At 35.4% G+C, this 12,566-nt stretch overlaps 1 protein-coding gene across 4 annotated transcripts in view; it reads right to left on the bottom strand.

Annotated features, from left to right (window-relative positions):
• Positions 1-11,579, bottom strand: part of SYNRG (synergin gamma) — a 44,271-nt gene extending 32,692 nt beyond the window's left edge. Inside the window, exons 1-6 of one of the 4 annotated variants that reach the window (XM_016210672.2) lie at positions 10,018-11,579; positions 6,584-6,705; positions 3,783-3,913; positions 3,017-3,122; positions 2,353-2,464; positions 228-434 (exon numbers count right to left, since the gene is read on the bottom strand). In XM_016210672.2, the coding sequence (XP_016066158.2) occupies positions 228-434; positions 2,353-2,464; positions 3,017-3,122; positions 3,783-3,913; positions 6,584-6,705; positions 10,018-10,165 (826 nt within the window). In that variant the 5' untranslated portion in view covers positions 10,166-11,579. The remainder of the gene's footprint in view (positions 1-227; positions 435-2,352; positions 2,465-3,016; positions 3,123-3,782; positions 3,914-6,583; positions 6,706-10,017) is intronic. The other 3 variants (XM_016210674.2, XM_016210675.2, XM_016210676.2) reach the window with 3 other exon arrangements.
• Between the last annotated feature and the right edge of the window lie 987 nt (positions 11,580-12,566).

Genomic DNA, 12,566 nt, shown 5'->3' with positions numbered 1-12,566 from the left:
TGAATTTCAATAGTACTCATATATTCGAGTACATGTTTCTTTGCCAACATCACTGTATTATTCAACTTATATAAGAAAAATAAATAGGCCTAGATTATCTTAAGGATACTTTCAATAATAGTCTAGGAGTTTACCTGATCTCTGTACATTGTATGAGGCTGAAGCAGTAGAGAAATAAGGAATTTGTCCAGGGACACCATGTAAGGCAAAAGACACTGGAATCTGACCTGGAGGGAGAGGCTGTGCTCCAGCCTTCTGTGTATGCAACTGGCCAAGTGGGGTGGTGGGATGGAAAGACTGAAAAGGCTGGGAAGTGGAAGAAGGCCCACATGTGGGAACTTCAACAGGCCCCTGCATAAAGTCACTGAATTCTTCTTCATCAAGAAAGGCAGGTGATGGGGAGACAGTTTTAGAATGAGATGATGTGGGATAATCTGCAAAATGGAAAATGGTAATGAAACACACAGAAATGAAAACCAACAGGGAGGAAGAAATTAAGATGTAGTACAATTCCAAAAGAATATATTGAAACATGAATAGCGCAGGTGAACAAAAAATAACATGTAATAACAGTCAAATGGAATTTTACAATGAATGCGAAACACTTTGATGTCTATTTATACACAATTTTGTCTTTTTAAAAAGAGGTTATATAGCTATTTTTGCATTTGATTCAAAAACAGTAAAATGTAAAACTCAAAATTTCTTTCCTTCTTTTATTAAGTTAGCACTAATTTTTTCCCAAGAACACTAATAATTTACATCAAAATGATGATTACTTTTGAAACTCAAGTGATCTATTTATCTGGATAATATTCGTTCAAACTAATATATACCGAAAATAAGAAAACCTACTAAATGCTGCTGAAGACATTTTAGGCAGGTATAGACTCTGATGATTAAATTTCATTATGCCAGTAAGAAACAATGTATGATACATACTTATAATTTTTGATATATCATGTCTAATCCATATACCTTGCAGAGTTCACTTTTCAGTAAAGTTACCATATGAGGAATGAAAATTACAAAACACAACAAGAACATTAAACACATTGCCAAGGTGATATTTTCTCGTGAAAGGCATCAAAATTGGGACACCACAAAGTGCTGAGTCAAACAACTTAACAGTCAATTTAAGAAGGGAAACCTTGACTGAGGACTATGTTTACTTTGGCTCTAAAGAATACAAACATCCCTGTGGCTTTTTACTGTTAATGTGAGATTCACTCATTTAATAAACCTTCTCTAACAGGGACTACATTTACTATGAGACTCATTAACAATACTATTATTGCCATATTTTTAACTATTTTGAATTGCTTTAACATCTACTGAAGTCTGATGTCACAAGGGGCAGTCTTTTTTAAAAACGCCTCTCATCTGAAAAATGGGGACATAACATGATTCTCTTTTGGACATTTCTCTTTGGGATCTGTGAAATAAACCTGGAAGCATTAAAAGTTCTATGAAAGATGCAAAATGAGTATGCAAAATTATTGTCTTAATTAATTTTGTTGAAAAAGAAAAAAGCCATGCCATAAATGAATTTCAGTTCTCCCAATAATGGTCACTGAAAGTGTGGATTTAAGTTCTCAATTTGGGTTCTCAGACCAGTACTGGTGGAAAACAGTAGTGACAGAAAACTGAGAGCTACTGTATTTTTAAAATGGACCTATTTATTAGCAATAAGGCTGCAAAAGCTACACCAATGTTTCTTTCATTTGATTGGAGTTATGTTAATTGAGAATAAAATGTCAAATATCAAATTTAAAAAAGGATGTGGTACAGTTATGTAAAAACAGGACTCATTTCAACTGCTAAATGTTCAAAACACAAGCAAAAAAACCACCTAACCCTTTACCCTGCTCTAAACAGGCACTTTTTGCTTATCTGATGATAAATATTAAAAACTACAAAGAAATGCATTATTAAACCCATGACTTTTTAAAAAGGGGGCATTTAAAAATTTTCTAAGTTTAATCACATTGAATAAAATCTGAACTAGCTCATAAAAAGCAAAATTCTTTTAAAGCAATGAGATTAAATGATAAACTCCTTTATTACATTTGCTTGAGTGTATACATTTCACTAACGTTAACACACTCATATATACGGAAGATTTACATGTTAAGTTGTCATACTGACATTTACTAGAAAGAGTCTTTTTCCTCCCAAGATAGTTATCCAGATGAGAACTCTTAACCCACTGAATATTTGAAGACATCCAAATCTGTACTTATTTAGAAGGAAGAGTTCAGCATTGGCTCTTCACACACATACAATGGCCAATAAAACACGCAGGGACTATAAATCATCTTCCAACAAAAGAAAACTTAAAAACTGAAATACCTGGTTTCTTAGGGTGCGATGCTGGAGTAGGGTGCATCTTAGCATCTCTGGAAAAGCCATCTAAGTTTCCTTTTATGGCTTCCAAAGCATCATCTCTACTCTTTTCTCCTGTCTAAGAGACAATAAATGTATGTATATATTTTTTCACTCATCTTTCACTTCATCCTAAACACTCCTAAATTTTTTAAAAAGTACAGATATTAGTCTGTTTCCAATATTTTTACCAACTACTTCTGACAGTGATTTCTCCAGAAAAACAGATATAAAATTCTTCAGAAAAACAGTGTATAAAACAAAGGCATAAAATGGTACTCTGTAGAATATTTTTATAGAATACAAAAACATTAAAAAGCCCATTTATAAATATTTTAGAATACAGCTGTTACAGTAATAGTAATACATTAATATTCTCTATTAATGCTTCCCTAGAAAAGACTACAAACATTCCAATGGTAGTTAAAAAAGAGCTGAGAAGACTGGATGACATCTCATTTCCCTCAACAAAAGAGTGTCTTTAGAGGAGAAGAAATATCCTTTACTTATGAACTTTGACAAGCTAAATCAAGTTTGGGCTGCTGCCTGACAAAACCCAACGAGTGAGTGAGAAGAGGCACACGCAGGGTGTGCGGGTGTGCTATGGTGGGGGAAAGGCAGAATACGTTACCTTGGGTTTCACACTACTCAAAAGTCTGAGCTTTTGCTTCTGCTCTTCAAACTGACGCCTTTTTCTTTCTTCTTCTAAAAGCTTTTGCTGCTGCTCAAATCGTTTTCTGAAGAAAAAATATTCTAGTGAAGAACCAGCTTTAAGAACTACCAACTGTGTTGTATTCGTATTTCTACTAACAATTTCAGCAACATCACCTTATATTTCTAGAACTATAAACTTCTCTGCTAATTATATCTAATTTTCTTATGACAGTCCTATTTCCCCACTATATTAATTTCAAAATGAGTCTAAAAAATGATTTACCTAAATTATAGACATGAATTTCTCATTTAATTTGCAAGGGGAAGACGATCTTTTGCATTCAAAAGCAATCTCAAAAACCAGACAAGGAGGTAGACAAAATAAAAACACCTTTTGCTCTGCATATAAAGATGAAACTTCCACTTGGGAAGGCATGTCATATGGGAGAAAGAGCAGTTGGGAATCACATCTACATTTGGGTCCAGGCTCTGCTATTATCTGTGTAATCTGGACTCCCAAGTTGCTTCATTTCTCTGAACCTCACTTTCCCTAGATGTAAAATTAGACGGTTGAATAAGAAAATCTCTACAGTCCCTTCTGGCTTTAAACTTATAATAAAAGCATTTTAAAGTTTTAAAGGCAACGTGACTGTTTCAGCTTCAAATCTGCATTAGAGATCATCTGAAATGTTTAAAATAACTGGTCTCATGCATTTTTATCCTTGAATCCTGAGGTCCCTTACTGCTGCTCTTCGGCAAACTGCTTCTGCATGTCTGGAGTGTACTGTGGGCCTGGAGGACGCATCCCCAGGAATGGCGCTTGTCCCAGGTAAGGCATTCCTGCTGCTGGCATTGGTCCCATTGGTATCCCTGCCTAAAAGAAAAGAACAAAGGCTCAAAACCCACAATTTCTCCTTTTAATTATTACAAAGAAAAACTATAACTTTCATAAATTCTTTCATAATTTTTTTGTTAATGAACTATATAAATGCATTTTGATAAAAGGTTCAAAGAATACAGGCTAAAAATGGAAAGCTCCCCTTAATATCTCACTGCCTTCATTTCCTTCACTGTCCTAGAGGTGATAACTGCAAATAGTCTGAGGGTGCATGTGTAAAACCTCTCAGGCTGTGCATGTACAGAAGCACAAGTTATATTCTAGTGAGCTCAATGATTCATACACTTTGAGAAGAGGTATCATATCTTACAAGCCTTTATTTCCAGCAATAGGTAAGAGCCCGCTACATGGTAGTTATCCCACAAATGAGATTAAACATGTTTTTCCAACATGTATGAATAATGAATTTTTTAAAAATATATTTTTACTGATTTGTAGAGAGAGGGGAAGGGAGAAGTAGAGAGAAAGGGAAACACTGATGAGAGAACAAAACATCAATCAGCTGCCTCCTGTACGCCCCCCTACCGGGGTTTTTCCTCATACATGTCTGTGGTTGGTTGGGGCTATTGAATTTAGGGAAAATATAAGATCTCAATGAATTTCTCCTGTAAGCAGCTCCAAGCAGTATAATGCCTGTCAGTAAGATAAAAAGTTAAAGAAAATTTATGGCTTATTTTAAAATAATTATTTCTAACTCCTGATGACCAGGGAAATTATTTGGAGAATATCAAATATGACAGTTTATTTTTTTTATATTGTGTTCTGCATGTTAGAGATACTTATTGTTTTTGATTGTTTCAAACTCTTTAAAAACATTTTTCAGATAATTATGTAAGTCATAAAATAATGTTGCCCGGCCAGGCATGGCTCAGTGGTTGAGCGTCAACCTAGGATCCAGGCAATGGGCGTTCGATTCCCGGTCAGGGCACATGCCCAGGTTGTGGGCTCGATCAATGACTCTCTCATCATTGATGTTTCTGTCTCTCTCTCTCCCTCTCCTTTCCTCTCTCTGAAATCAATAAAGATATATTTTAAAAACAAAAACAAACAAAAAAAACAATGTTTAGTGTTAAAATCAATGACTTAAAAACTGTATCCATTATTATTAATATTCAGCAGTAAGCTTACTAAATCTTATTAAAACGCATGCATTCTATGGTAGATTGTTTCTAGTTATTTGCTTCCGTTACCCTAAGAGGATCACACAACCCTGTGTGGGTATGCACTCCTGGTATATTCCCCTACTGATGTTCTGTTCTGACCACATTACTTTGGTGAGCAGAAATGACTGAAAGTGCTATCTCTGAGAGAAAGCTTTAAAAGAGATCACAGGATTTGGCCATCTTTTTTCCCTATGCCAAGAGTCTGGGATGTCCTAGGTAAGGGTCTCAGGATGAACAGAACATGGAGCTGAGTCAACCCATAAAGGATATCACAAGTGAGAAATAAACCTGTTTTTGTACGTCACTGAGATTTTAGGATTGTTGTTTCTACAGTATAACCTAGTGAAAGTTGAGTAACATGAGTTTAAGACCTATAAAAGCTCAATTTGTTCTTATTTTCTTTCTACTAGAGATGAATAAAGAATGATTCTGGAAATTTTCCTAAATCTTTACATATAACAGAGAAGTTTCATTTGCTTAAATGACTGCAACAAGACAATGATTTCAGCTTAAATTCTGATTGTAAACTCCCAATATTACTTATAAATTATATACATGTGCTATTGTACTAACATTGTATACATGATAAAACACACAGAAATAAAAATTTAAATAAGTAAAAATAAAAGGCATTTAAAATATTAACAGTACAAAAGCCTTCTTTGTTCTGGCTTACTTGTGAATCAATGTTTATTATTTTTTAAAAATAATGTAACATTTTGGATTCAGCCATTCAAAGATCTGACTCCTGGATTCAGTTTACTTCCTTACTTTGTTTAAATGGAAATCACAGTTGTAGAAGATAATTTAAAACGACACAGAGATGCAAATGGAAGAAGCCCATCTTAGACTGTATTGACTAAATCATGATACTACTCCCTCCCTATGATTATGCCAGCTTTGCAGGGACACATGTTCAGCATGATAGTGGGAAAATTCAATTCTCCTGCAGCTCCCTAATGATCTTGAGAATTTGATGTACAATATGGTGAAGTACAAGCATACTGAAGATTTAGGTTCAAATTCTGCTGACTATGCTCTGTGAGCATCCTCACAGGCTTCAGTTTCCTCATCAGAAAAATGGAGATACCACTTCTTTAAAAAAAGTTATGGGGTTTAGATATTATAAAGAAGGCTCTGAGCCTTCCAAACAATGACACAGTTCCTTCCATGAAAACAATGCTGCTACTTCTAACAATGCTACTTCATGGCACCAGGTCCCTGAGTTTCCCAAGATATCATTCTAAAATTGTTCTAAGCTAGTAGTCACAGAGAAGTCACCAGATTTTTCTTAAATGATTTAACTTTTATTTTTTTCTCTCTCTTATGAACATATCTTCATTTTATTTTGAAGGAAGCCAACTAACATGTAGATTACGCTTATTTCTAAATATAACATTAAAGTCCTAGTATGAAGCTCTTAGCATGTAGAACATAACAATAAAAATTATTTTTGTAAACAATCAGCTAAAGAGGCAAGTACCTGCATAGCAATAGGCCCCTGGGACATTTGAGAGCTGTAGTTCATTCCTATCATGCCTTGCATATTAGGCTGCATGACAGAGACCATAGGAAATCCTTGCTGCTGCATTGGCATCAGACCTGCTGAAAAACATAAAGGTATCCTTAAAGTCAATATGTTCTAAAGTTTATTTTCTTAAAACCATAAGTACCTAAAGGACTTGTTACTGGGGAGGTGGCACAGCTAGTGAAAAAAGTACAGGTTCTGGAGTGAGACAAACTTAAGGGTGAATTCCAACTCCATCATTTACTTAGCTATGTGATCTTGGGCAAGTTATAGAACTTCACCTGTGAAAGGAATTCTTGTTTTACAGAACTTTTGTGCATACTTAAAAAACTAATAGTATGACCTAATTGTTCCACTTGATCTTCAAGGTGGCCCCCAGTGATCTCTGTCTCTTCCTGTTCTACCCTTGTCAATCCCTCCCACACTGAATAGGGCTGACCACTATATCCAACAGGATATTGTGGAAATGACAGGTTTATTCATAAAAACCACTGCGGGTTCTTCCTTGGTCTCTTGGATCAACTCCTCTAGGGAGAGCCACTGCTACATCATGAGAATACTCAAGCAAGCCCCAGGGATAATCCATGTGGCAAGGAGCTGAAACCTCTTGCCAAAAGGCACAAAGATTTGCCATCTATGTGAGTGACCCACCTTAGAAACAGATCTTCCAGCCCCATTACACCTTTAGATGACTACAGCCCTAGCTAACATCTTTACTGCAATCACTTTAGTCCTGTAACAAAACTGCCCAGTCAAACCACTCACACATAGTGGCCAACAAAGAGAGTGTAAAATAATACAATGTTTATTTTTTAAAGTTTTGGGTTAATTCTTTATGCAGCAGCATATAACTAATGCAATAATGGTTAAGAGCATGAACTTCGGATGCCAACTAGAACTGTCACTTACTAGCTTTGGGATCTTGAGCAGCCTGCTTAACTTCTATGCCTTGGTTTCTCATCTGTAAAACTGTTCAATACCTAATATGCTTGAAGAAAGGATATTCCTCTTTTCTTTCTTGACATGAATAGTTAATATAACATTTACCACAAAACAGCCACCAGCATGTAAAGTAAATAATGCAATGGCAGTAAAACTATCATGAAAATATGACAGAGTATAGTATCTCCCAAATTTTTCCACTGAAGATACATTCCTTTGGGGACTTAATAAATACTAAACACTTACCATATTTTAGACACAATTCTAGATACCTGCTATACAACAGTGAATAAAACAAAACTCCTACATACCCTGAACACAAATGTCAATCTAATTTTGCATTTTATCACATATTACATCCATGTTGGTTCCACTCTAAGGAGCTTTTAATCAAATTTTGATTTAAAAAAAGTAAAGGTCTAGTAAAGCATACCATGTTTATCTTGTGTGTTCTGTGAACCTTCAAGATTATTTATACATAGTTTAATTTCAGGAGCATGAACATCTGTATTTGTAGGTCACATTTATTAGTGGTAAGCTATTCATTTATTCATTCAATTATTTGTTCAAGTATTTGAGGGCCTACTCCATCCCAGGCACCATTCTAAGGATACAGCAATGAACAAAACCAGGTCTTTGTGCTCATAGAATGGACACTGTAATTGGGGGAGAGAGATAATAAAATATAAGTACGTGTCAGGTGGTGATAAGAGGTAGGGCAACAAATAAAGCAGGGTAAGGGGGAAAGGGAGAGTTAGGGAAAGGAGTGGTTGCTGTTCCATAGTGAGAAAAGGTTTCACCAAAAGGGTGGCATATAAGCAAGGACTTGAAAAAAGTAAGGGAGCAAGCCACATGGAAATTTGGGAAGAGTATTCTAGACAAAGGAACACCAAATGCAAAGGTTCTAAGGTGTCATGGAGAATTAGAACACACAGATTGAATAAAACTATAGTAAGATGTTTTTCTCTTATCCCTTTGGACCTAAAGTTTTATTTAATTCCTGAATGGGTAACTCAGGTATTTGGTATACAACACTTAAAGGTATATAAAAATACACAATGAAAAATAAGACTCATTTCTCTCCTGTCTCCTGTTTACCTATTCATGATCTTATGTCTACTCTTGCTGTCAGTTTCTTGTATATGGTTTTGGAAATAATCCATGCATAATTTAAAGCCTTCAAGTAATCAAAAAGCCCACTCTTACATACTCTGTAAAACGAAAAAAAAAAATCTCTAAAACAGAAGCAAAAATATCAGGCAACCTTTTGGGATCTCTTCTTGTCCTGTCCCTTTGCTCCATATATAGATTTTTACTTGAAAGTTTATAAAAATGAGCTAATGATAACGAACACATACTGCAATACTGTCTTAAAGAACCAAAGATCTCAAACCATTTGATCTAAATCTGGGACACATCTAAGTACAGATAGCTTAAATAATGCATAAATGTGAGCACAATGAAAAGAATACAACTGACCCTTGGAAAAATTTACCTGAAACTCAACCTCCATCACTGATTATAAATGGAGACAAAGTCACTATGAGCCACTGACCACCTGCTACTGAGCAGCTCTTTATCATTCATCTCTAAGAGTGACCTAGGAGTCTGTTTCTCTAGCAAGTCTACCATAACCAATCAACACTGGCATGTGAGAAGGGCCAGTTTTCAGAAGCAGCTTGGTGTGTGGAGAGGAGGGTACAGTGAAATGGGAAAAGTGAACAGAAAGAAGGGCAGACCTATTCTTCCTTCAATGTTGTGTCCCAGTGGCACAGCAGCATGAGTCAAGATTATATCCCTTCACTATTGTTTCCTTGAAGTGAAAGCTAGAATTGATATTGGTTGTCCTTTATCTAAAACCAGGAGAAAAGATAAAGAAATTGCTAGGAATAAAACTGAGACTAAAAATAGTTAAAACAGACTCAAAATATGTGATCTCTTATGTACATGATTATAGTAAGACTAAATTCATATAGAGAAAATATGGTAGTATAAAATAACTGAAGAGGTTCACTTATTCATTCAACAAGCATCTATAGAGACCCCATTATTTCTATCAGCATGCTGGTGCTGAGTGCTGGATATGCTAATGAGCACAAGGCCCCTGCCTTATGGAGCTAAAACCATCTAGGATAAAACAAGATAGAAGGAAAAAGGTATCATTCAGTGAATTCTTTAATACTCTTGTTCTGAAAGTCTCCATCTCTGAGGTTAAATAACAATCTGTTAATACAATATTTAAATAAGTTTGGGAGAAACGAGGAATGCTTCTTACCATTCCCCAAATTACATAATCTTTGAGAAATTTTAAGAGTAGCTGTCATATATGTGCAAGACTATAGGAAAACTTTACTCTATTTGGCACAATAAAACTTTACCCACTTAATCCCCAAGTTCAGAAACATACTAGTAAAAAATGAAAGTTCCAAGCTTAACCTTTCACTTACCTTGAGGGGGTCTCATTCCACCTGCAACTGGAAACATGAAGCTGAAAACAGAACAAAAATACACTGGGGTCTTCATATGTACAAAGATTTCAAATAAAACATGTAATTTTTTACATGGATAAAAAAATTGTAGATAGGACCCTGGCATTTATTCTGCAGTACAGTACTGAATTATCCAATATCAACAGAGTGAAAATTCATAGGTGTCACAACAGTCAGCTTGTTAATGTAGGGGGAAATTTTTGAACTAGAAGACAGAAGACCTTGAAACTAGTCCTGGTTCTGTCACTGTGTGGCTTCCTTGGATTTCAATTTCTCCATCCATAAAATGAGAGGGCTGGATTAGATTCAATTCAGTGAACACAGCCTACTACATGGAATAGTGAATTAGCTCACAGTCCCATCGAACACACAGATGCAGGCAAGTAACTAATATAGGACAGAATGTGCTAAGTGCTGTGAGAGGTACAAAATACTAATGGAGATGGAAGAAAAAGACTAATGTCATGGGCTATTCCTTGGGAAGTTTTATGGAGGTATCTTTTGAGCTGAATCTTAGAGAAGCACCCTATATACCTTAAGGAAAAAGCTCTGAGGGTGGAGTTACGGGAAATGTTACATATATTGGAGATATGTTACGTTAAATCAGAGATATGATTTAAGGTTAAACATAAAATATAGAATTAGAATAGTAAACAGATTGTAGAGGGCCTTTAAAAGGTTTAATTTTATTCTGAATATTATATAAAGTTGTCAGAGGTTTTTTAAATTGTGGTAAAATATACAGAACATTTTACTATTTTAAGCATTTTTAAGTGTACAGTTCAGTAAGTACATTCACAATGTTGGACAGCCATCACCACGACCCATTTCCAGAACATTTTTATTATCCCAAACAGAAGCTCTGTAACCATTAAACAACCCTCCCCATAAACACTGGGAGCCACTATTCTACTTTTTATCTCTATGAATTTACCTATTCTAGCTACTTCATATTAAGTGAAATCATACAATACTTGTCCTTTTGCATTCTAGCTTATTTCACTTAGCATAACGTTTTCAAGATTCATCCATGTTGTAGTTGTAATATGTATAAGAATTTCATTCCTTTTTATGGCTGCAAATAAATACTCCATTATATGTACATACCACATTTTGTTATCTACTCATCTGTTGATGAACACTTGGGTTGTTTCCACCTTTTGGCTGTTGTGAATAATGCTGCTGTGAACACTGGTGTACAAGGATCTGTTTGAGTTGCTTCTTTCCACTTTTTGGGGTATATACCTAGTGGTGGAATTGCTGGGTCACACACTAATTTTATGTTTAGCATGGAGGTTCCAATTTCTTATCCTCACTTGCTATTTTCTGGTTTTTTTTTTGATGATAGGTATCCTAATGGGTATGAAGTGGTATCTCACTATGATTTGGATCTGTTGAGACTTTTCAAGATCAATCTTAAAGATTACAATTAACAATATAGTTTAAAGGCCAAGTAAAAACTGGAAACTCTGGCTCTGCCATAAAGTGACTGTGAAGCTCTATGCAATCTCCTTTACCACCCTGTAGTGTTTCCCCTCTGTCAAATGAAAACACAGAACTGCAAGTTTCCCAAGGTCCCAACTTAGGCAACCAAACAGACAAGAATAGATGTATAGATGTATAAACGTTACTTTGAAAACATAAGCAAATAAAAACTAAATTGAAAACATTACTGATGAATATGACTTACTCAAGTAATTATTTAGCAACCCAAACTAGTACATTAGTGACCTATGTACCACTCATATGACTCTTGGAAATGTTTAGACAACTAACATCAACATGCTTAAAGACTGGTTAGACAAGCAGGTAAGTAAAACATTGATAAGACAGAAAAGTTTGGCAAAAACTGGGCATCAAGATAACCAACAATTTGATTTCAAAGGTAAAATCACTATTTATTACTCACGTGCTAGCGTGAAAGCAGAACTGTGAGTTCTACTTGTCACATTCATTCTTCCTTTTCAATTGCCTTTGCTACTAACTTAGATCAGCCTTCACTTCTCAGGCCTGAAATCCTATGAGACTTCTTAATGGCTCTCTCCACCTCCAGTAGCTCATTCAGCACAGGTGAGATGCATCTTCCTAAAGGACCATTTGATAACCACTCCTAAGGTTAAAGCTATGCAATGATTCCCCTTAAACTGAATTTCCTTTGTTTATATTCAGGGACCGCTCCAGTTTAGCACAACTTTCTTTTTCAGCTTTATTTCACGGAACTCTTCTCCCTAATTCAGTAACACAGTCGGCCTACCTGTTGTGCCCTAGCGTTCACTAGGCATTGCCAATGGCTTTATGACAATCTCTTTACTGCTTCTTTTTTGCCTTCAATGTAGCTGGAATCTACAAATATTTACAGACTGTTTTCCTATGTGCCAGAATGTGCTAGAAACACCAAAAGATGAAAAGATGAGAAAGCCCTTAAGGAGCTTACAAAGAGCAGGGAAAAAACGGACAAGCTTACAAATGATATCCTAGAAGGATACAGACTATTCAAGATCTTTCAA

The sequence above is a fragment of the Miniopterus natalensis genome, chromosome 17 (genome assembly GCF_054644295.1).
Source record: "Miniopterus natalensis isolate mMinNat1 chromosome 17, mMinNat1.hap1, whole genome shotgun sequence".
Classification (NCBI taxonomy): domain Eukaryota; kingdom Metazoa; phylum Chordata; class Mammalia; order Chiroptera; family Miniopteridae; genus Miniopterus; species Miniopterus natalensis.
The sequence above is the reverse complement of the archived record's forward strand: the minus strand, read 5'-3'. Positions and strand labels throughout refer to the sequence as shown.